Source organism: Euphorbia lathyris, chromosome 2 (assembly GCF_963576675.1).
Source record: "Euphorbia lathyris chromosome 2, ddEupLath1.1, whole genome shotgun sequence".
NCBI classification, from domain to species: domain Eukaryota; kingdom Viridiplantae; phylum Streptophyta; class Magnoliopsida; order Malpighiales; family Euphorbiaceae; genus Euphorbia; species Euphorbia lathyris.
Window position 1 is genome coordinate 113,173,002 of NC_088911.1, and position 24,584 is coordinate 113,197,585.

Sequence of the window (24,584 nt, forward strand, 5' to 3'; positions counted from 1 at the left end):
TGTATTGATTGGCTAGCCAATAAAATTCACCTATGTCCAACTTTGCAGCATTGGATTAAAAACTTAGCACTACCGGGCACCAACACCTATTCCTCCACCCTATACTTACGACAAGACAAATATATATATATGTACTGAAAAGAAGATTAACAAAAACCAGAAGCATCCCATGAAACAAAAGGCAAAATTAAAAGAGGACATTCTTGTTGGAATATCAGGAAATAATAAGAGAAAAAGAAACAGCAAAGAACCAAGCTAATTACTAATCATATAAGTAGAGCAAGATCCATAAATATCGGTATAGAAAATGTTCTGAATCTCTGCAAGCGACACAATACACTTGTGAAGAGCTAGGGAAAGAACTCATGTAACTCTACCGAATCCTTTTTTTCAAACCATTTCCAGTCCAAAAAAGAGACCCCATAACTCGGATAAAACTGTAGTAGCAATTCCAATATAAACCGCAAAGCCACTCAACCATACCCCTTTCTAGTCTTTCACTAAACCCCAGAAGCTACGATTCACAAGATTTTGTTAAGTTGACGCGTTGTCCTACGCTCGAGCAAAATCAATTCAAGACAACCTTAACAATTAGAGCTCGCTGGGTAGAAGCTTTTGCTATAAGGATAATGTCATCTGCAAAAAAAAAAAAAAAACAAGTGGGATAAGGTACGACCAGAACGAGATAGGCCAATAGGGTGCCAAGAATTGTCCATAAACGCCTCTTGAATGAGGTGACTGAGACGCCCCATGCATAAGACAAAAAGGTAAGCGGATAACGGATCATCCTAACGTAATCACATTGATGGTTGAAATCTAGAGAGCTTCTCTCCATACAAAAAAAAATGCATTGCAGAGAAGGAAACGTACTTCATGATTAAAGCATCTGTTCGATCCAATAAGAGAATATTCTCCTATGATGCGAATGGAACCATTCGAGCACATGGGGAGATATCATCCATCCATTCAGTTGTACATCTCGAAAGAGCAACTATTGGATCAAGGAAAAAGGTTATGCAAAGAACATGGGACAAGAAACAGTGTGCGCCGTCTCACACATCAGGGCATGTGCAACATGACAGGGTGCACTACGTGGCAATGTTACAGACTGAGCATGACATAACTAACCGAAGACTGACACGTGACTTGTGACTCAACATGGTGCATTTTCAAAATAACAAGGATACCCTTGACAACTACTATAAATAGCAAAGATATATATGACCTAAACAAGGTACATGAATTACACAACTAGTATCAATACTCTGTGAATATCTTTAATCCTTCTACGACTCCTGCTAACTTAGGCATCAGAGCGGGTTCGTTAGACGTCGGTCTCTCTCTGATCGCATATCTATTGTACTTATTTCAGGCTAGCGGAAAAAAGACTTAGAAGATTACTCGGAAGCAAAGATATCAATACCTAAACTTTGATTTGGTTAAACCCAAGATTGTAAAAAACACTAGGTGATAGTTGGACGACATGAGCCTCGTGGATTAACCGGATTTGTATTTACGTATTTTTTATTTATTACTCAACAAATTGTTATATAAATTCAATTAAAATATATATTATACTTTCTAAAAATAATAGTATAAAATTATTTAATATAGAAAAACACGCTTATTTGGAATATATATCTTTAAAAATGTGTAAATATCAATATTTTAATAACAATATCATTAAAACAACTCAAACTCAAAAGTGAATTATAATAAAACAAAAAATAAATTCACAATAAAAAAAATTCTTCATCGTCATTTAGGCGGCGCCTAGACGGTCTAGGCAGCGTCGAGGAGGTCTAGACGAAGTCCAAACTGATAAAAATCGTATTGAGCCAATAAAACATCTAGAGGTACTAATCGAAGAAAATCGGGACGGATTTTCGATTTCGAGCGTTCAAATGTGACCTAAACGGTTGAGACCGCCTTAATTTTGTATTTGTCACTTCAATAACCATTTTCACCACAAGTTCTGTAATTAATATAATTATTAATTAAATTGAGAATGTCCTTACTAACACATGTTATGATTTATTAGTTAGACACTAGTTGCATAAATTTAGAATACAATCAAATAACACAATTTAAAAATAATAACAATTGTAGATTAAATGAAGCTTTACTATATATAAAAAAAAAATTCCACTAGGTATAATATAATTAGAGAGGACAGGCGAAGGCAAACATAGATCCACACTGCCCCACGTACCGCGCCCCGTGCCATTTTACCAACTTTCGAAAAATATTACATTTGTTTTGTTTGAATTAAGAAATAAAATCTATCTTCTTCAAAAAAAAATAAAAAAAAAATAAAATCTATATTTAATCCATTCTCATGTTTTTTTAGGGAACATAATTTCTATAAATTACGCAATGCCATCGCATGAACAACTAAATACGTAGCACCCACAATTTTATCAAAACAAGCAACTCTATTTAATAATAAACTAATATATGTCATCCTATTTATTATATTATATAACCATAATAAAATCAAATAGTATGAATCTACATATGTATCTATTCAAATAACTCTTCACCTTAAAATCAATACCAATCAATCATGATATTTGATATCCGGCCGCGAATCTTGAAAATTATTTATCTACAAAAAATTTTATTTATAAGTTTTATTCTTTACAAAAATTGAATACATGCTTCTACCACCCAACACATTGTTCAGATGGTTAATGTACTACCAGCTTAATCATCTAACTAGACATCAAATCTCGAAAATAAGAATACAGTTTAGAGATAAAAATGCAGATATGGGTAAAATATTTGTTTGGAGAATTTTGTCTTCTAAATTTTTTTTTACCCGATTTGAATTTGGATTATTATATGCTATCGACCTAGGATATCAGATTGTTAGACAACTTTTTTTTTGAATATATGTTTCTAAGAAATTGAAATCTTGAATCTAACATTATTTAAAAATGTTATTGTTATCTGAACATGACCTACATACATGTATAGTTATGTTGATTTTTTTAGGGTTAATTTTTAAAGAAATTTATGTGTTTATATTGTTTTGCAGATAGAAGATTGTGGTCTTTTTTTCTTTTTTTTGTTAAAACGAGTACTATATTTGTCGATATTTGCAAATTGAACACTTTTGAGTTGACATTGCCAAATTTGATCATTAACTACTTCAATATTTTGAAAATTTTCAAGAATATAATAATATTTTAAATAATTTTAATTTTTCAATTTTTTAGTTTTTAAGTCATTGATGTTGTTTAGTTAGAAAATAGAAAGTTAATGTTTACATAGAGTTCCAAAAATAATGATTTTGAAAATAAAAAATAACAAACTAGTATAATTAATGTTTGTGAAACTTTCAATTGTCAAAAACTAAATAACAATTTAAAATTAAGTCTCTTCTTATGGAGTATTTTTGTCTTCTCTATTGAGATGTTTCCTCACCCAAAGTTAGGGGTGTAAACGAGCCAAGCTGAAGCCTAGGTAGGCTCGGTATTGGCTCGTTAATATCTCAAGCCAAGTACTCTCGAACCGAGATTTGACGAGCTCTGACCGAATATGATCGAGCTTTGACCGAGCCAAGTTTTAATGAGCTTTAACCAAATTCATCATACATGCATAGAATAAGTAACGTAGAAAACAAAAAAGTCTTTGTAACATACTCCATATATTTTTAAAATATTATAAAGAAAAACAATCATGTTATTGTCGAGATTCTAGAATAGTAGATGGTACTTGTTGTCGAAAAACAGAAACCCTGGAAAACTTTGATAGGACTTGCTCTGATGCTATATGGTGGGACTCTTTTCTGAATTTTGTTCTAGCTTTCTCTAGAACAATTTTAACAGTCGAGTCTTGTATTAGTTCGCTTAGTTTGTGGGTTGTTTCTCTCTCTATTGACTTTTTACGACTTTTTCTATCTTTTAATATATTCGGATTTGGGTTTGGAGGCTTAGGTGATGCCAACCTTGTTGGGATTCCTGGATTTTCTTCCTTTGTCCCCCACTTTCAATAAAAAAAATCTTATTTGAGTTGTGAATTGTGATGAAAACTAATAATAACCAATGAAATATTATATATATATATATATATATATATATGTATAATGAAATATATATAGTAATTAAAAATAACCAAGTCTGCTCATGAGCTTTCGGTTCGAATCTAAGGAAGCTCGGATTCGGCTCGTTAGTGCTCGAGCTGATCCCGAACTCAAATCGAGCCCTATCGAGCCGAGCTTTGATCGAGCTTTTACCGGACTTTGATCGAGCTTTGACTAAGCAGAGCTCGAATAGTTTGCAAACTACCAAGACTCGTTTACACCCCTACCCAAAGTTGTGATTTCGCTCAGAATTATGACATGTTTAAGATGAAACTGTTGTGGATTGGGTAATCCACATACAGTGAATTTGGTGTATGACCACAAACCATTGATCGTCTTTATTATGGAGACAATGGTAATAACAATGCTCAGTTGGACGATATGGAGAAATCGAAACGCGATAATACGAGAAAATAAACTACTACAATTAGCACAAATAGTCACAGTTGCTAGACGAGAGTTTGTGGACTGACAGTACACACAAAAGTCCCACTTGAAACCTCATCGCGTCTTCGTCCTCATTTCTGATAAGTGGCAGAAGTCTCCATTGGGTTCTTTGTACTGCAATGTAGATGCACGAACGTTTAAAGAACAAGACTATAGTTCGATTAGCTTTGTCCTTCGAGATTTGGATGAATGATGCTTAATTATATGATCATCATTTTTCTATTCCATGATATACTGAACCGGTTATGACAGAGGCAATAGCGATTCGGAAAGCATTATCGTTGATTAAATTGTTAGGTAGAAGTAATGGGGTAGTTCAATCAGATTGTCTTTGAGTTGGTCAAGCCATTAATAAACTGTCTCATTATTTATCATATTTTGCCGATGTGGTTTAGGAGTGTGTCAATTAAAGAGTTAAATAACATGGCAATCTCTTATATCAAGCATCCAACGAATTCTACAACCCATTGCTTAACTAATGTGGTAGTTTCTATGTCTCTTCGTGAAACGTGAGAATGTCTACCTCATTTTCTTATCAATATATTGGTTTCAGATTTGATTTAATGAAGTTTTGTTTCAAAAAAAATTGGGATAAGGTGCAAAAATACCTCTAACGTTTACAGTCAGGAGCAATTTTATTGTATATGTACGCAATTTTATTACTAATTAGTAACAGATCACAAGCATATGATTGGATGTGAAAAAAATTAAAAAAATACTGTATTTTATACGAGTTGGATAAAAAAAATTCAAATATTTTGCAGGATATAAATATATTAATCTCCAACTATATTGTTAAATCATAAAAATATGAAATCTTTTTTTTTGTAGAACCAACTGATTTGCAATTTGTGCAGAATAAAGAACAAAATATCTCTGTTTTATAATAATGATGTCTAAAATTGACCAAATTTACTAACGCTATGGGTAAAATTGCTATTGGTTGCCAATATTAGAGGTAAAATTGCATCATTTTATATGATAAAATTGCTTCTGACTGTAAACGTTATGAGTATTTTTGCACTTTATCCCTTAAATTTTCATTTGGATAAGGATACAACTATCTTGCTTAAAAATGTTAGGAATAAAATTTAGAGAAAGGTACAAAATAAACATGTGGTTTCACTCGTTTTCAATCATAAACTATGTGGTTTAAAATTTTGCAAACAAGTACCTTGTGTTACTTTCTGTTAGCAAACATAGTCCAAACTAACTAACGGTGTTAAAAAACAATCAAAAGTCAAAGTGCAAAGAGTTATTTTTGTCTTTATATTTATTTATTTTATAATTAATTCCTTTATTATCTAATTATCACACAAAAACTTCAAAACAAAAACAAAAAATCAAACTCATCATCTCCTCCTTCTCTCACATCTCTCTTTAATCTATTTTCTCTTTGAAATAATTAATTTATCAATTTTTTGTTTAAAGGGAAATAGATTAACGAGATATGTGAGAGAAGGAGGAGATGCCGAGTTTGATTTTTTGTTTTTATTTTGGAATTTGTTTGTGATAATTAGATAATAAATGGGTTAATTTATAAAATAAATAAATATAAAGACAAAAATAACTTTTTACCTTTTGATTTTTTTTAACATCGTTAGTCAGTTTGGACTGTGTTTGCTATCAGAAGGTAACACCTAAAAATATAAGAATCCATTATTTATATTAATTTTTAGAGAGTGTATTAAGAGTCTCTTGGAAATATTCTCACCAAACACCTAAAACAATCTATTTTAAAGTGAGAAGCCAAACATGAAGAGAAAATTGATTAACCAAACGCCTTTTTAATCTATAGATTTCAAACCGTAGTATATACATAAAATTTTAATTGGAAGAGAATCTACTTAAAGTCTATTTAAGTAGCCTCGGTTATTCTCGACGTGGCTAAGACATATTTATCTCGGTGGAAGGCGGTTCAAGAAACAATATCTTCGAGACTAACACCGATACCACACAGTACGAAATGGCATCCCTTGCCAGTGGGTGCAGTGAAGATAAATGTGGATGGCGCACTGTTTCCAGATCTCGGGTTAGCGGGGTTCGGATATGTAGCTAGAAACGCAGATGGAAACTTTATGGCAGTCGCGAATGGGTTTATAATGTCCCGGCTTGATCCGTTACTGGTGGAGGCATTGCTTTGGATCATTGGTAGAGGATGGTCAAACGTCATTATCGAGTCGGACTCCCAGATACTCGTTTATGCTTTGGTAAGTGATTCACTCTATGACTCACAACTACTAAATGTTATTGTAGGATTGTAAGTCTCTAATGTATAACATATGAAATTGTAGCATCAATTTTGTTAGTTGATCAATGAATCGCCTAGTCCACGTGTTTGCTCGGGTGTGGCTTTAGTATCTGATCGTGGGGTTTGGGATAATATCTCTCCCGTCTTTGCTTGTAACGAATTGGCCTCTGGCTATTAATCAATATCATTCTTCCTTGTCAACAAAAAAAAAAAAAAAAAAAAAAAAAATCTCCAACAGAGTAATAAGATAAATTATATAATAAAAAAACAGAGAAGCCACCACTTTTGTTTTGTTCCAAATTAATGAATATTTCATATTTGGTTTTCTATGAAAATAAAAAAAGGGTTGTTGGATTTTAATTAATCCTCATTTCAATGTCATGATGTAAGACTGGTGCGCACGCTTATATGTTACACCCATTTTGTTTAATAGCATTGACCCAAATAATTTAATTTCATTTTTATAACCATTAATTTGGCCTTTCTTTTTTGGGGTTTTCCTACCTAACAACAATGGTGGTTAGATTTTATTTTTTAGATTTGCTCTTCATTTCACTTACGGTGGATTCTACCATGTAAAAGGAAAAGAAATTGATCAATTTGTCCAAATGCTTCCCCAGCCCCTTAACTTGTCCAAATTGATCATTTTACCCCTCAATTCATTGAATGTTCTATTTACCCCATTAACTCCATAAAAGTGGTATTTCTTACCCTCCAACTTATCCATTTGCCCCTCCAACTCAATGTCCTATTTATCCACTTAACTCTATAAAAGTGGTATTTCTTACCTTTTACAATCCATTATCGAGGCATAAATTGATACCATTTTTTAAACGTTAAATCTATAATGGTGCTATTTTATATGTAGAACCTAAATTGATACTTCTCCAAAAACTATAGACCTATTTTAATACCTTATCCCAACATATAATGTCTTTAACTTGTTTATATTAATGTTCTTGTTATTTATATCTTTTTTCATTCTTTCCATTTTCAACTTTTTTGGCTAGTTAAATTTTGATTATCTAATTATTGTAATACAATATTATTGTAATGAACACATGAAAGATCAATATAATTATCAAATTAAAACAAGATAAAAAGTTGATATTAAAAAAATATATTTTCAAACTCATTTGAATAAGTCCTATTAATTTTGCACTATAAATGGGTAAGAAATACCATTTTATAGAATTAAGGGGGTAAATAGGATTATAAGAGGTGAGAAATACCACTTTTATGGAGTTAATGAGGTAAATAGGACATTCGATGAGTTCGGGATTGGTAAAATGACCAATTTGGACAAGTTAAGGGGGTGAGAAATACCATTTTATAGAGTTAAGGGGGGTAAATAAGACATTTGATGAGTTGGAGAGGTAAAATGACCAATTTAGATAAATTAAAGGGGCTGAAGGAACATTAAGCCTTTTTTTATATTAACATGCATATAACAATACAATGAGAGTCAGTCCGAGAGCCAGCGGAAAGCTCCTCCGTCTACCGGATCCACCTTTAAGTAGCATGGTAATACCCTTTTATAGTATCTTCTAATATTGATTTATATCAATACTTTGTAGTATAACTTTCGAAAAGATCTCTCCTCAAGTGTCACTATAAAAACCCCATCAACTGCTTCATTTGGACTTGATCATCAACACTGAAATCAAGAGAGAATCATCTTTGAAGTTCCAAAAGCAAAAGCAAAAAAGCTCATACACATTCATAGTTTTTCATCCGTGTAATAGCTTATAGATTTAAATTATGTTCTAAGTTAGAACAACTTTATCAATAGATAAAAAGACCAGAAGCTCTTATGTTCACTTCAGTTATAAGTGAATAGGTAGAGAGGTAGATAGATTGATGAGTGTAGTGTGCAAAGTACGGTACTTTGCAGTGCCTCTGAGTCTATTGTAAAGATTTTTGCTCTACCTGTTGAAAGAGTTCACTAGTGAATTAAAACCCAGAAGAATGTATTCTGGGGACCGGATGTAGACAAGAGGCCAAACCAGTATAAATCATTGAGTAACTTTTCCTTATTCTGATATTTGCTTGCTTCTGTGTAAAATCATTTAAACAACGCTTCCGACTATTGTACTCAATAGACCGTTTAAGCTTAAGTCATAACAGAAGCTCTTTTAGTTAAATTGCTTCTGTTTAAAGAAGGTCAGAAGCAGAATCAAGCTTCGTTTACTTGATCAACGCTGTAAATGAAGATTGCCTCTAATTCTGAACTTGCCTTTAGTCTTGTGCTATTGAATTAAATTGTGAGAATTTTATTAAGGGTTAAATTTACCCAATAGCTCCATCCACCCCCCCCCCCCTTTTGGAACTAAACTCTAACTCACAAGGGACCAACAAGTGGTATTAGAGCCTAAGCTCTGTTTATTAAGATAAAACTATCTTGAGCCAGATCCCTAAATGGCAACTAATAGCACATGTTTCCTTCCGGGAAATGAGAGAACTTAAATCCTCCCAGAAGGATTGTCAATCACCACACCTCTTCTGTTCTTTGGATCGAACTATACATTCTGGAAAAACATAATGAAAAACTTCATTGAAGCACAAAAAATGAGTGCATGGATGGCAATAGTAAAAGGCCCCTATGTACCATATGAAACAGTTAAAGGAGTTAAAACTCTCAATACTGGAGAAAAATAGTTAGATGATGACTTAAAGAAGCTTCAAAATAATTCCTCGGCTATCAATATGTTTCACAGTGCTTTGGATGATGCAGAGTATATAAGATATCAGGTTGTGAATCAGCACAGGAGATATGGAACAAGCTGGAAGTCACCTATGAGGGAACAATCAAGGTTAAAAAAATCAAAGGTGAAGCCGAATATGAGGCTTTATGAAATTTTTGAGATGAAAGAGGGTGAAGGTATTTTCTAAGATGAATGCTAGATTCACCAACATAATAAGTGGGCTCAAGAGACTAGGAAAAGTCTTTTGGGAAGAGGAGCAAGTAAAGAAGATTCTCAGAAGCCTCCCGAAAGGTTGGTAAGCTAAGAAGACAACTATTGAAGAAGCTCAAGACTTAACAAAATACAAGCATGATGAGCTAATAGTGTTAGTATTTACGAGAATCCTACCTCAAAAAGTGAAATACCGGGTGATGTCTTCCAATTGGTAAACTGCTTCTAAGACACCTGAGACGATATCAACAAACTGTTAAAGGGGGGACCAGAGTATGGCGTCCCTTCTCCGATACTTAAGTCAATGATGATACTGAGATATAATATAATGACTGGAAAGAATAGTGAAGTAAAAGTTATTGTGTGCCTTATAGTCTTTGAGATGACTATTTATAGAGATAATAAAAGAGTACTTTATACTTGGGTAGATTTTTACGCGGTAATGATCCATTGGCCCACATGTTTATATGAATTATATGAATTAACAATAAATATATATATATATATATATATATATAAAATAAAGTATTAATATGATCATGATATTGTGTAGTATTAGCATATATTATTATTTTTATTTATATAAGACAGTGTTGTTCACATGGATGATGAGGACATCCTGTTTGGATTCGACATACAATCCAAACTTGGCGAATGCTTCTGTTAGTGCAAGAAGAATCAATGGGCGAACCCGAGTGTTTACTGAGCGAATAAACCCTATGCGAAAGGTTACTCAGGCGAATCCTTGGTTGGCATATCCACTGGGATTACTCAATCATCAAGGAGTTTTTGCATTGCTTCCTAATGAAGGAGACAAGTCGGACATCAACATGCAGCGTCCTAATTAGTGTATGTGCCACTCAGTCCTATTTACTATTATGCGACTTACCCATATTACCCTTTTGTTCTCTTCTCTGATTGTAACCCTACTAAGGGACTTTACGCTTAGAATCCTTAGGGGATGTATTTAAACCCCACTAGTTTGTAAGGATGGTTAACTTTTATCAATCAAACAATATTTCTCTTTGAGAGCAAGGGTTTTATACATATATCTTGGGATTAACTTCTTCTAGTTTAGCTAGGGAAGAAACTCTTTGTTGATTTATAATTAAAATCATCAAGTTCGTCTTCAATCTGTATCAATAGATCTAAATAACTAAATGAATTTAGTTATTTGCCATTTGATTTAGACTTGTGTTTTTTAAACCTAATTAGAGGCTTAATACATCTGTTGCTCCATGTATTTGGCTTAAATTTTCAACTGCCCCATAAACTGTTAAAAGTTCCCGATGATCCTATATTTTGTCCAATTGCATTTAATAACTTCATATTCTTGTCCAATTCTTTCAAAAAAAATCGATATTTTTTTCCAATTGCATTTAATAACCCCATATTCTTATACAATACATTCAATAACCTCAAACTTCAACTACCCTTGAAATTTCAAAATTTCTTAATTATTTATCTATTTAGCATTTTCTTTTTGATATGTGCAAGCACTTTGACATGTGGTGGAACGTGTCTTCCACTTTCTGCATTCAACAAATTCTATGGAAAATTATGAGGTTATTTAATACAATTGGACAAGAATAAAAAGTCATTTGAAATTTTTACAAGTTCAAGAAGGAGTTGAAGTTTTGGATCAAATACATAGAACAATAGATGTATTAGGTGTTAATTAGTTCATGAAAATATCTCCAAATAAAAAAGTTAAGAAAAGATGATAATGTGCAAATATACTCTTGACTTTGACAACTAGAAACAATTTTACCCATAACATTGACATATTGGTTCAATTTGAGATATAATTCATCAAACTTTCTACTTAGTCATGAATTTTGTTATCTACATTGCACATGCACGTCATTTTGCCAGTCATCAGTAACAGATCACAAACATATATATACATATAAAAAATTAAAAAATTATATTGTGTTTCGTACATGTTGATTAAAAAAATCCAAATATTTCGTCAAATTTAAAAATATATTAATCTCTAATTTTGATATGAAATTATAAAAAACACATGATCTTTCTTTTAGAACCAACATATACGTAATTGATGTAGAATGCCAGAACAAAGTATGTGTGTTTTTTTAATAATCTCTGAACTTGATCAACTTGACAACGTTAAGGTTAAAAAGTACTTTTGGTTACCAGCATTATAGGAACAAAATTGTCGATGCAGGACGCCCTCCACCTTTGAGATCCGTCGATTGTGGGTGTCCGCTCTGCCAGCTTCAGTGTGAGACTTCAGATCACCTAATGGTACACTGCTCGTTCGCTCGTCAGGTCTCGTATAGCATTTATTCCTTATTTGGTCGACGTCTACACATTGCCTCGTCGCTGACTGAGCTCTTGAGCCATGCTTTTACACTCCATTTTAACTCCTAGATTTGGTCGCTTTGGTGTAGTGCGGTGGTTAACGTTGTTTGGGTTATTTGGCTCACACGGAATGAGTGCGTCTTCAGAAATGTCTCACCTAATATCCATGGCTTACTACGATTGCTATGGGCTCGCATTCAGGACGCTGATTCTCTACAGTTCGGTACTACATGGAATTCTTCAATCGAGATGCATATCATTCACACGATTGGACTACACCCGCGACTATGTGCATCTCCTCATTTGCTTACTATCCGCTGGAGTCTTCCACGTCTAGGCCAACACAGATGCTTCCATTGCTTCGGGAGGTGCTGGCTGTGGAGGCATTTTTTGGGATCATCAGGATCGCTCCTTGGGTTCGTTTTCCTTTCCTTTAGATCGCTCCTTGGTCCATATGGCAGAATTTAAGACAGCCATGTTGGCGATTTCAGTGGCTTATTCCCAGGGATGGCATCGTCTTTGGATTGAGAGTGACTCGTCCTATGTCATTCATCTTCTCTGCTCCCGGACTATGATCGTTCCTTGGACTCTTTAGGTTGATTGGCAGGATTGCTTGAACTCCATGACCTATATGCAAATTGTGTCCTCTCACGTCTTTCGAGAGAGTAATCGGGTTGCTGATGCTCTCACCAATTTTGGACGCCTAAGCTCTGTCTTGCAGTGGTGGGACTCCAATCCCAATTTCCGTTTTCTCCTTATTCGTGACAATGCTATAGGATGTACTTGTATCGTTTTGCTTAGTTCGTTTGCTACACTTTTGTTATCCATTTTTTAATTCTTTTTTAATAATATTTAGACTCAACTTGCTGTTTTCAGGAGTATCAACCTGGTTAGGATGTCTGACTACAATTATTCTATACTTAGTTTCTAAAAAACGTTAGAGATAAAATTACTCCTAACTATTGACTAACACGAGAGGTATTTCTGCACAGTTATTAAAAGAAAAGAAATAGTTAGGCACATGATGTGGTCAAAGTTATAGTAGACCATAAAAAAAAGGCTTGTAAGAGCAGCTAGTGTCTCGTGCAAATGTTGGGGTAAAGAGTTACACATGTCTACATTTACAAGATTTATCATATTCCTATACCATTTTTATATTTATGCACAATTCTTAATAAACAGAATAGTAAAGAAAAAAGAATTGGTGGAAGTAATGACATAAGATATATGGAGAGAGAGAGAGAGACGTAGAAACTGGGCTATTCAAATACAAACAAGACAAAATACCCACAAAAGTGCCAAAAGTAGCATCATATTTCAAACTTTGACTCTCAACTTGTCCCTAAATTCTAATTCCTTCCTTTCCTTTCCATCACTTTGTTTCTGCCATTCCCATCTTCTTCTCCTCCTGCTGCTGCTGCTGCTGCTGCTCCATTTCTTCTTCTTCTGTTCTTTTCTGGGCAGGCATATATGTTTTTTGTTTCTACTGAGTCTTTCACTCGTGTGGATTCCCTTTCCTTTCATTATCCAAACAAAGTACTATGTTGTAATAAGAGTGTGACAACCGACACTTCTTCTGCACATCGTATCCCCTCTCTCTCTCTCTCTCTCTCTAACTGATTTCTCTGATTGTTTTTTGGACTCAATCTCTCAACTTGTCAAAACTACCCATTACATCATCACTTATTAATCAATCCCAGGTTTCCTTTTTTCTCTTCTTTCCCTTCATCTTCTTCTTTTTTTGCTTCTCAATAGCCAACACCTGAACCTTTTAGATCTATGGAGGAGAGGGGAACTCAAAGACTTGACCTTTATTCTCTATTTCACCTTTAAGACCCAGAAAATGAAGAGGGGATGCAGAAGAATGTTTGGGTTTGGGTTTTTATTGTTTCTTCTGCTAATTATGCCATTAAATGCTACAAACGATCAAGTATTGGGGCTTTTAGCTTTCAAGAATATGTCTATTGAATCTGATCCGAACAACTTGTTGTCAAACTGGACTGCCACTTCTGTCAATCCTTGTTCATGGTATGGTGTTTCTTGTTCTATTGATAACTTTGTTACTTCTCTTAATCTCACCAACTCTGGACTTACTGGTGTTCTTCATCTTCCTCAACTTGCTGCTATTTCATCTCTGAAGCATCTTATTTTACAAGGTAATTCTTTCTCCGCCGGTGATCTTTCTGCTTCCGGTTGTGGTCTGGAAACTCTTGATCTCTCTTCTAATAACTTTTCTGATCCTCTTCCAGTAAAGTCTTTTTTTTCTGATTGTTATAATCTCTCCTTTGTTAATCTCTCTCGTAATTTTATTCCTGGGGGTAATCTTCACTTTGGTCCTTCTTTGCTTCAACTTGACCTTTCTGTTAATCGTATCTCTGATTCTGTTTTTCTCAATCGTTCTTTCTCTATTTGCCAGAATTTGGTTTATCTTAATTTCTCTGATAATAAGCTCGCGGGGAAACTTGATTCTGCTCTTGTGTCTTGCAAGAGTATCTCGGTTTTAGACCTATCTTACAATCTGTTTTCTGGAGATATACCCTTCAGCTTTATTGCTGATTCTCCGCCGTCTCTCAAGCATCTGGATCTCTCTCATAATAACTTCTCAGGCAGCTTCTCCGCTCTCAATTTTGGGCAGTGCAGTAACCTCACTTTTCTCAGTTTGTCACAGAACAGAATTTCAGGAAATGGGTTTCCAACTAGTCTAGGCAATTGTCAGCTCTTGGAGACACTTGACCTCTCTCAGAATGAGCTGCAATTCAATATTCCTGGTGCCTTGATTGGGGGTTTGAGAAGCTTAAGGGATTTATCTCTGGCTGCGAATAGTTTCAGTGGAAGTATTCCTCCTGAGTTAGGAGAGGCCTGTGGGACTCTGCAGGAATTGGATCTATCAGCTAACAAACTCTCCGGTGCTTTGCCGACGAGTTTCTTATCATGTTCTTCTTTGCAAAGACTAAATCTTGGAAAGAATCTCCTTTCAGGAGATTTCCTCACAAGTGTTATCAGTCATCTACAGAATTTGAAATATCTTTATGTCCCATTCAACAATATAACTGGGCCTGTGCCGTTGTCTTTGGTAAATTTGACTCAGCTTCAAGTGCTGGACCTTAGTTCTAATGAGTTTACTGGGAATGTTCCTTTTCAGTTCTGTTCTTCGTCGAAGCCTTCGGAGCTGCAGCAGTTACTTGTAGCCAACAATTATCTGTCAGGGGAGGTTCCTGCAAAGCTTGGAATGTGCAAAAACCTAAGGAGAATTGATCTTAGTTTCAACAATCTCAAGGGTCCAATTCCTTCTGAGGTTTGGACATTGCCAAATCTAGCTGACTTGGTTATGTGGGCGAATAACCTGACCGGTGAAATTCCTGAGGGAATATGCACAAATGGGGGAAACCTTGAGACTTTGATTCTCAACAACAATCTCCTTACGGGTAGCCTTCCGAAATCCATTGGAAGTTGCACTAATATGATATGGATTTCACTTTCCAGCAACCAAATGAGTGGAGAAATACCTCCTAGTATTGGAAATCTTGACAAGCTTGCCATACTTCAAATGGGAAACAATTCATTATCTGGACAAATACCGCGAGAGCTTGGCAAGTGCCGGAGCCTAATCTGGCTCGACTTGAACAGCAATGATCTTGTGGGCGTCCTCCCACCTGAGCTTGCAGACCAAGCTGGGCTAATTGTTCCTGGTCTTGTATCAGGGAAGCAGTTTGCATTTGTAAGAAATGAGGGTGGGACGTCTTGCAGAGGAGCCGGAGGACTAGTTGAATTCGAGGGTATTCGAGCAGAGAGGCTGGAAAATTTCCCTATGGTTCACTCTTGTCCAACAACTAGAATTTATTCTGGGAAGACTGTTTACACATTCAACACCAATGGAAGCATGATATACCTTGACCTTTCCTACAATTCCTTGTCAGGAATAATCCCTCAAGATTTTGGTGTAATGAGCTATTTGCAGGTTCTTAACTTGGGACACAACAAACTAACTGGAATTATTCCTGATAGTTTTGGGGGGCTAAAAGAAATTGGGGTACTTGATCTATCTCACAATGATCTGCAAGGATTTGTTCCATCATCTTTAGGTACTCTATCATTCCTTAGTGATCTTGATGTGTCTAATAACAATCTCTCCGGTCCGATTCCATCAGGTGGTCAGCTGACCACTTTTCCAGCATCAAGATATGAAAACAATTCTGGCCTCTGCGGGGTACCATTGGCGCCTTGTGGTTCTGGAGGCCGCTCGATAGGCTCATCCATCAAGGGAAAGAAACAATCTTTGGCAGCAGGGATGGTAATTGGCCTCGGTTTTTTCGTGTTGTGCATATTGGTTCTCTCATTAGCTCTTTACCGAGTGAAGAAGCTGCAGAAAAAGGAGGAACAAAGAGAAAAGTACATTGAAAGTCTTCCAACTTCCGGTAGCAGCAGCTGGAAACAGCTTTCGGGTTATCCTGAACCTCTAAGCATCAATGTTGCCACTTTCGAGAAACCTCTGCGTAAACTTACCTTTGCTGATCTGCTTGAAGCAACCAATGGTTTTAGTGCAGACAGCTTGATAGGAACCGGAGGATTCGGGGAAGTGTACAAAGCTCAACTTAGAGACGGTTGTGTTGTAGCAATAAAGAAACTTATTCATATCACAGGCCAAGGAGACAGAGAGTTTATGGCAGAAATGGAAACAATTGGGAAAATTAAGCACCGGAACCTTGTTCCTTTGCTCGGTTACTGCAAAGTCGGAGAGGAGAGGCTCCTTGTGTATGAATACATGAAATGGGGAAGTCTAGAGGCTGTTCTTCATGACAATTCCATTTCCAAACAAGGCTGCTTAAGGCCTGATTGGCAAGCAAGAAAAAAAATTGCTATAGGATCAGCAAGAGGCCTTGCATTCCTTCACCACAGCTGCATACCGCACATTATCCACCGCGACATGAAGTCCAGCAACGTCCTTATCGATGAAAACTTCGAGGCCAGGGTATCCGATTTTGGTATGGCAAGATTAGTGAATGCTCTTGACACGCATCTTAGCGTAAGCACATTGGCTGGAACTCCAGGTTATGTGCCTCCTGAGTACTATCAGAGCTTCAGGTGCACTACGAAAGGGGATGTATACAGCTACGGAGTCATACTGCTCGAGCTTCTTTCGGGGAAGAAGCCAATAGACCCGTCCCAGTTTGGTGATGACAATAACCTTGTTGGATGGGCAAAACAGCTTCATAGAGACAAAAGAATCAGTGACATTCTTGATCCTCAGTTGACAGAACAGAAATGTCATGAGACAGAATTACTTCAGTATCTAAGAATTGCTTTCGAGTGCCTCGATGACCGGCCTTTTAAGCGTCCTACAATGATTCAAGTGATGGCAATGTTCAAAGAACTTCAGGTTGATTCTGAAAATGATATCCTAGATGGTTTGTCACTCAAAGATGCATCCTTGGATGAACTTAGGGAGAAAGAATCTAGTTCATGATTTTACCAAGTTTTGATTTTTTCTTTTACTGTAAATAATAGAAGACTCAACTCAGACAGAAGACATAATTAAGTTGCAGAAAAAATGTGGGGAAGGAAGGAACAAAGTTATATAGGAATTACATTTTTTTGCTTATCATTTTTATGATCATAATGTCTGACCCTTGGAAAAAACAAAACTTTGTTTCTTTTTCCTCTTGAATGAGTAACAGTTTTGCTAACCCATGTTTACATTATTTGTTTCTTATTGATGTTCATAGGAAAAAAAAAGCATTTTGTAAAGTTTACTCTTTTTGATAAACAAAATTGAATTAGGCAGAAAGTCAGGGGTTGAATTTCAAAATTGGGGCAAACTTGAATTATTGGTTAAATAGGTTGTCTAGTCCATTACTCTTTCTTTCCTTATTTATTTATCCTCACAACATGCATTAGATGTTTATGTTTCAATTATTCAATTATATTTTCATTATTGTTGACTTAATGAATTAATTATGATTAGTATTAATTATTCAACTATATAAATTAATTCAAGTTTGCAGTCCTTAAATTTTCAGAGATTATTTATTAATTAGACTCTTCTCTTGTTAATTAATAATTATACATCAATAACATCTACAATTAATTGCACAGCATCTTAAGTTTTAAAAAAAGGCTTAATATATGAGTTGCCCCTAAACTTGTCCAAAAATGTTGATTGTCCCTCTGAACTTACATGGTGTCTCACTAGTCCCTAAATCTATAAAAACGCTATAAAAATGTACAAAATAAAAGGTTAATTTGTTTTAAAGACTTAAAATCACGAATTAAGCCTTTACTTTTTAAGTTTTGAGTTTTTTTTACGGATTTAGACAAATTGCAATGCAGGTCACTTTAAACAAGTTTAGGGGGCAAATGGATCGCTATAAGCAAGTTTAGTGGACAATAGGTCATTTTAAACAAATTCAGGTGGTCAATAGGTTATTTTAAGCAAGTTGATGAGACTAAATTAATAAAACACTGGATAAGCTCAGAGAGTCTATCAATCTTTTTAGATAAGTTCAGTATGGATGTATTAAGCCTTTAAAAAATAAATGATCACCAATCTATTCCACCATAAGTACATGCTGTGCAATTAGGAGTGTCCAAAAACTTTGGAATAAAGCAGACAGCCCAAACAAATTGACAAAGTCCAAACCTTCCAAAATCTTTTGTTGGTTCCAGTTTAAATAACCCTATATTATTTCATGCTAATTGCTATGAGCTGATAGGGATGTTTTTATTTATTTATTACGGTTTTTAGGATTATTTCGTGTCGTTTATTATTGTTTTATTTAATTTAAATTGTTTTAATTTTTGTTTTGTAAATTTTTAGTTTTTAATTATATTTCTAGCATTTAGTTAATTTTTGTCAAGTAAATTGTTATTTTCTATAAAATGATTATCATATTTAAATGAGAACTTTAATTGTGTCCAATTTATAAGATTAACTTACCAAAAATATATTTATTTTGATTTGGTATGGATACAAAATGATTTTGGTAAGTTAAATGAATGATTGAGTAATTATTTGATGGGATTTTATAAGATAATTGATATATCAAGGGATTCAATAGCACGAGAGGTTTGACCAGACTAGACAAGACACATTTGCACGCGATCGGAAGTTGTTGCCTGCCATCTCGCCGAGTTGGAGGGCCGAAGGTCTCCTCCACCTATATTTTTTGCCAGCTCGCCGAGTTGGTCTGTCCAACTCACCGAGCTGGCTCTCCGAAGATCTTTTTGTGATAAAAAAATCCCAATATTCATGAATCAACAAATGTTTTGAAACTGTATACCAATATTGTACATGTAGGTATAGATTGTTCATGTATCGAGTTAGGCCGGGTTTAAAAAACAGTCCACGTCACTTTAGCCTGTATTAATTTAAGGCAAATCATGATTAGGTCCTGATCTTTCATTGTTTGGTTCATTAAATTTTTTATCTTTTATTTGGATATATTAAGCCTCTGATCTTTTTTTTTTTTTTTGTCTCATTAAACCCTTGATGATTAAATTAATAAGTTGTAAATATGTAATTTTATATTCAAAATTACTTTTTTTTTTGGTCATCAATGGCTTAATGAAATGAAAAATAAATGATCAGAGGCTTAATATATTCAAATAAAAGATCAATGTCTTAATGAACCAAAAAATTAAAGATCAGGGGCCTAATAATACATTTTGCCTTTATTTAACCGTACTTGGACTTGAAAATCTAACTCTGAGTCCAATACGCACAACATGAAATCCACATGATGTCACTTGTGTACACGTATATTTGATATATTATTGATGTGTGATGATGTTCCAAACAAATAGAGAGGACGTAATCAGATTCATGATTGAGGATAGAACATGGTTAATAATGTTTAAAACTACCACTACTTTCCAATATTGGATGCTAATTGTACTATTTATGTTATTAGGGATATAATTACGCTTGGTTAATAACGATAATAATAATTTTGTAATTTATCTTTTTAATTACTTGTACAGAAAAAGTACACCTAAATTATTCATAGTAAAGAAGACGATTAAAGCTCTATTCATAGTATCGAAAATTTTATCATTTTCTCTTTGTGGTATCATTTGGTAACATTTACCCTCTGAGGAATTCCAATAAGTGATATTTGACTCATTTAGATAAAAAAATTATTCTGATTTGTTAAATTTGCCACATGACAATTTTTAATATATAGCATGTATACATATACCAATTGTTTTATTTTTTTTTTTTTATATAAACTTAATATGTGGATAAATAAAAAAAACTAATTTGTTGTCTTATTTATCTAAATATCAAGTCTATTTTAAAAAAATAACTAAAATAACATATCACGTGTCAAACTCTCTATAATGTATGAAAGATTAATAAATCAGCTAAATTTTCATCCAAATGATGTCAAGATAATAAAACTGTTTTTTTTTTTCTGTTACTGGTTAAAATTTGGTTATTGAGTGTAGAAATTAATAACTTTGAACAAAGCTGAGGCAAAATGCAATATATAAAGATCCAGGATATATATATATATATATATATATTGGTAAGAAGGGAAGAAAAAAAACAAACAAACAAAAACCTAACCCGGGATCAGTCTAGGAAGACTGACCCCAATCCTATCCTCAAGAAGAGAAGGTAACAGAAAATAAGGAGGAACGGAAAGGGTAGAAACACCTAACATCCCCTCATGCCCAGCAGCTGCCAAGCGATCCGCCACGCGGATTTGCTCCCTATAAATATGGAAGAAGGTAAGAGAATCGAAGGCAGGACGAAGCCTCAAGATGGCTTTAATGAGATTCTGACTCTTAAGACAAACAACCTGTCTATCCGAAATCCTGTTGATAGCCTCCAAATTGTCAGACTCCACCGAAAGTCTTTTAACACCCATGCGAATGACGAGTTTAATGCCAGACAAGATCCCCTAGAGCTCCGCAGTAAAGGAGGAGCCCGTACCTAAGTTATGGGTAAACCCAGCCAGCCAGGCGCCACCAGCATCCCGAAGAACTCCACCAGCAGCAATTCTGCCATTACTAAGGCAGGAGCCATCCGTATTCAACTTGACAACCCCTTCCCTGGGCTTCCTCCAACCAACTAACTGGACCTCTTTAACCGGGGAGGGGTGAACCAGGGGCTCTCCTTCAAAACTCTTTGTAATAACAGAGAGTTTTTTCGAGAAGTAAAACCGGAGGTCAGGAATAAAGACAGTCTTCTCAGCAAATAACTCTTCATTCCTCCATTTCCACATTTGGTGACAAATAATAGCGAAGAGAATAGCCCCGTGCTCCATACTGGCCAACAAATTCCCATTAACGCCTTCAGAGAACCAGTCAATATCAGAGAACCCCATAAAGGAAGGAAGGATGTGGTGAGGAAGGACCCCTTCCCAAACCTTTCTACTATTCGGGCAATCTCTCAAAGCATGGCACAAGGTTTCCACATGGCCGCTGCATCTGCTACAGGCACCAGATACAGCCAAGTGCCTTCTGTGTCTATCTGCATTCGTGAGGAGCCTGTCTTTGACTCCCAGCCATAGGAAACTCCTAATGCGGTAGGGGACTTTGAGGGCCCAAATGGACTTCCAAATTTCCAAAGGAGGATCAGCCCTATTAGGGGTAAAAGCTTCATAGGCCGATTTGCAAGAATAAGAACCATTATTAGTCAAGGCCCAACAGTGTCTGTCCTTATCCTCCTCCTGATTACTAATCTTCACACCTCTAATATTAAGGAGGGTCTCCAGGCTAAGAAAGGAGTCAAACTTAGACCAGATCCAGTCTCCCTCCGAGTCCACCACATCAGCAATTCTCTAGGAGAGGAGATCATTCGGCGGAGGGGCGATGCACACCTCAATCAACGGTTTGTCACCAATCCAGGTGTCATACCAGAAACTAATGGATCTCCCATTACCCACCTCCAAGCCAATCCTCGTATAGAACTCAGCAAAAACAGCACTAAGCCCTTTCGAGAGGAAGGAACAGCTGACAACCCTCTCCTTCGGGCCACCAAAGATTCTATCTTTCCTATACTTGCCGCACAGAAGACGAACCCAAAGGGAGGAGGGGGATTGCGACATTCTCCAAAGAAGCTTCATTAACCGGACTTTATTATTGTCCTTAGCTTGCCTTATACCAAAACCCCCCTACTCTTAGGCTGGCAGGCTTCCTTCCAAGGGACCAAGTGAATCTTCCTCCCATCTCCAGACTCTCCCCACAGAAAACGTCGATTAATTTTATCAAGGTCGTTGAGGACCGGCTCAGGGAGCTTACAGGCTTGCATGATGTGATTTGGAGCAGCGCAGTTGATAGACTGGATTAAAGTAACGCGACCTGCAAGGGAAAGAGAACTAGCTTTCCATCTAGCACACAAACCGTTAGATTTGTCCAAAATGTCTTTAAAAGAGGCTTTGGACACCCTGTCACTATGAAGAGGGACCCCAAGGTATTTCCCAAACGATTGAGTCAGGGGAATGCCAGACATCTCACTCAGTCTTCTACACAAGCTATTATCCATATTCTTGGAACAAAGCATACGGGATTTATGGATGTTAATCTTCTGGCCAGAAGCCTCACAAAAGCAGTCGAGGATATCCATCACAGCCTTAATTTGTTCCTCATTACCCTCCACAAAAAGCATGACATCATCAGCAAAGAGTAAATGGGTAACAGGGGGGCAATGTCTGTTGGAAACAGGGTGGAGAGTCCCTTTGCTCACCGCCTCTTGGATCAGGTGAGACAATCTTTCCATGGCAATAACAAAAAGGAAGGGGCTCATAGGATCCCCTTGACGAATACCCCTGGATGGAGAGAACTCATCCGACATATCCCCATTGATCATAACCTGGAAAACAGGAGAGGAGATACACTTTCCAATCAAATTCCTCCAGTTCTCCGGGATACCAGCTTTGGCTAAACTATCCAGAAGAAAGCTCCAGTTCAACCTATCATAGGCTTTCTCCAGATCCAGCTTGAGAGCCACGATCCCTTTCTTGCCTTTCTTAATCTTCATAGAATGGAAAACCTCCTGGGCAATAACAACGTTATCCATCAATTGTCTTCCAGGAACAAAGCTCCCTTGATTTTGGCTGATAATATCCGGAAGGATCTTCCGGATTCTATTAGCCACAATCTTAGTAATAGCTTTATACAAGACATTACAAAGACTGATGGGTCTCATCTGGAGAAAGGAAGAAGGCTTGGCAACCTTAGGAATCAAGACAAGGAGGGTTTTATTAACCAAACTGATATCATTCGAACCACCAAAGACACCTAACACAAAGCTGTATATACCCTCTTTAACAGTGTCCCAGTGTTTATGATAGAAACTAGCGGGGATACCATCAATACCAGGAGCCTTAGTGGAACCGATGCTGGAGAAGGCCAGATCAATCTCTTTAAGCTCAATGGGATGGAATGCATTATTAATAGCATCCTCCCCCAAACGAGGAAAGGAAATGCCAGAGTGGGCACTCTCTAGGTCCACAGCTTCCTCTCTGAACAGGTCCTTGTAGAAATCAAGGGCAAGGCGCCGAATGTCCTCCTTCTCAAAAATCCACTCACCACTGGCGTCTTTAATAGCCTCGATCCTATTTCGCTGTCTCCTAATGATCGTTGAGAGGTGGAAAAACCTGGTATTCCGGTCCCCGTCTTGAATCCAAGCCTTCCTAGATTTCTGGAACCACAGAAGCTCTTCCTGTCTAAGCACAGCTTCCAACTCATTCTGAAGAGCTCTTAGGTGACCATTCAGGCTATGATCAAAACGAACCTCCAAGCAACGCTGAACACCTTCCATTCTCCTCAAGAGTTTGTTCTTCCTCCTGATAATATGACCAAAAGTATTTTTATTCCAAACAGCCACATTCCTCCTGAATTCCTCAATAGCGAGGAGAACATCAGAGAGGGGATGCCAATTGCTTTTAACGAAATCCTTAAACTCGGGGTGAGACTCCCAAGCCACCAGATACCTAAAAGGTCTATTACCTTTCAGCCGATCATGATATATATATTTAATAGAAACTTCTAATTATCAAAATAATCAAATTTATTGACCATAATTAAAACATTATGCAAAGTATGATAACTCTTTTTGAAAGTGCTACTAATAATTGTACAATTTTATAATTGTAAGCTTTCAATTAGCAATTTTGTGAAATTATATGTCATTAAAATCTCTTCTTGTAAGTTTAAGGGAAATTTATTAAGAAATTCAATTTTAAAAAATCATCTCTAATTATGTGGAGTAATAATTTGAAGGCATAAAGCCCAATTAAGTCCTCAATCTATACACCCAAAATCAATTGCATCCCTATTTTCTTAAAATCAGCAAGTCAATCCCTATACTTCACTAAATCAATTGGTGACTTTCCTATAGGATATGGACTGTTAGCACAGGAACTGGAAAAACCGAACAAAAGAAATGGACAAAGTCGCGGATTAAGTCGCTTTCTTTAAGACGTTCGCGGAACTGCCGGGAAATTGCAAGCAGTGTAATTTTCGGTCGCCTCCAGATAAAACAGCCATCTGTATACGAATTCGTATTACACCGTACGAATTCGTTTCTGTCTACACTCAATGTCAATTGCTC

General features: G+C 35.9%; 1 protein-coding gene across 2 annotated transcripts; it reads left to right on the plus strand.

The window, feature by feature from the left end:
* The first annotated feature begins 13,307 nt into the window (after positions 1–13,307).
* LOC136219513 (receptor-like protein kinase BRI1-like 3) lies at positions 13,308–17,607 on the plus strand. Of its 2 annotated transcripts, XM_066006936.1 has the most exons (2): positions 13,309–14,053; positions 14,166–17,607. In XM_066006936.1, the coding sequence occupies exons 1-2, from the start codon at positions 14,051–14,053 to the stop codon at positions 17,487–17,489; spliced, it is 3,327 nt and encodes a 1,108-aa protein (XP_065863008.1). In that variant the 5' UTR covers positions 13,309–14,050; the 3' UTR covers positions 17,490–17,607. The 2 variants fall into 2 exon arrangements, with proteins under 2 accessions (XP_065863007.1, XP_065863008.1); XM_066006935.1 differs by having other exon boundaries at positions 13,308–17,607.
* The last annotated feature ends 6,977 nt before the right edge of the window (positions 17,608–24,584 follow it).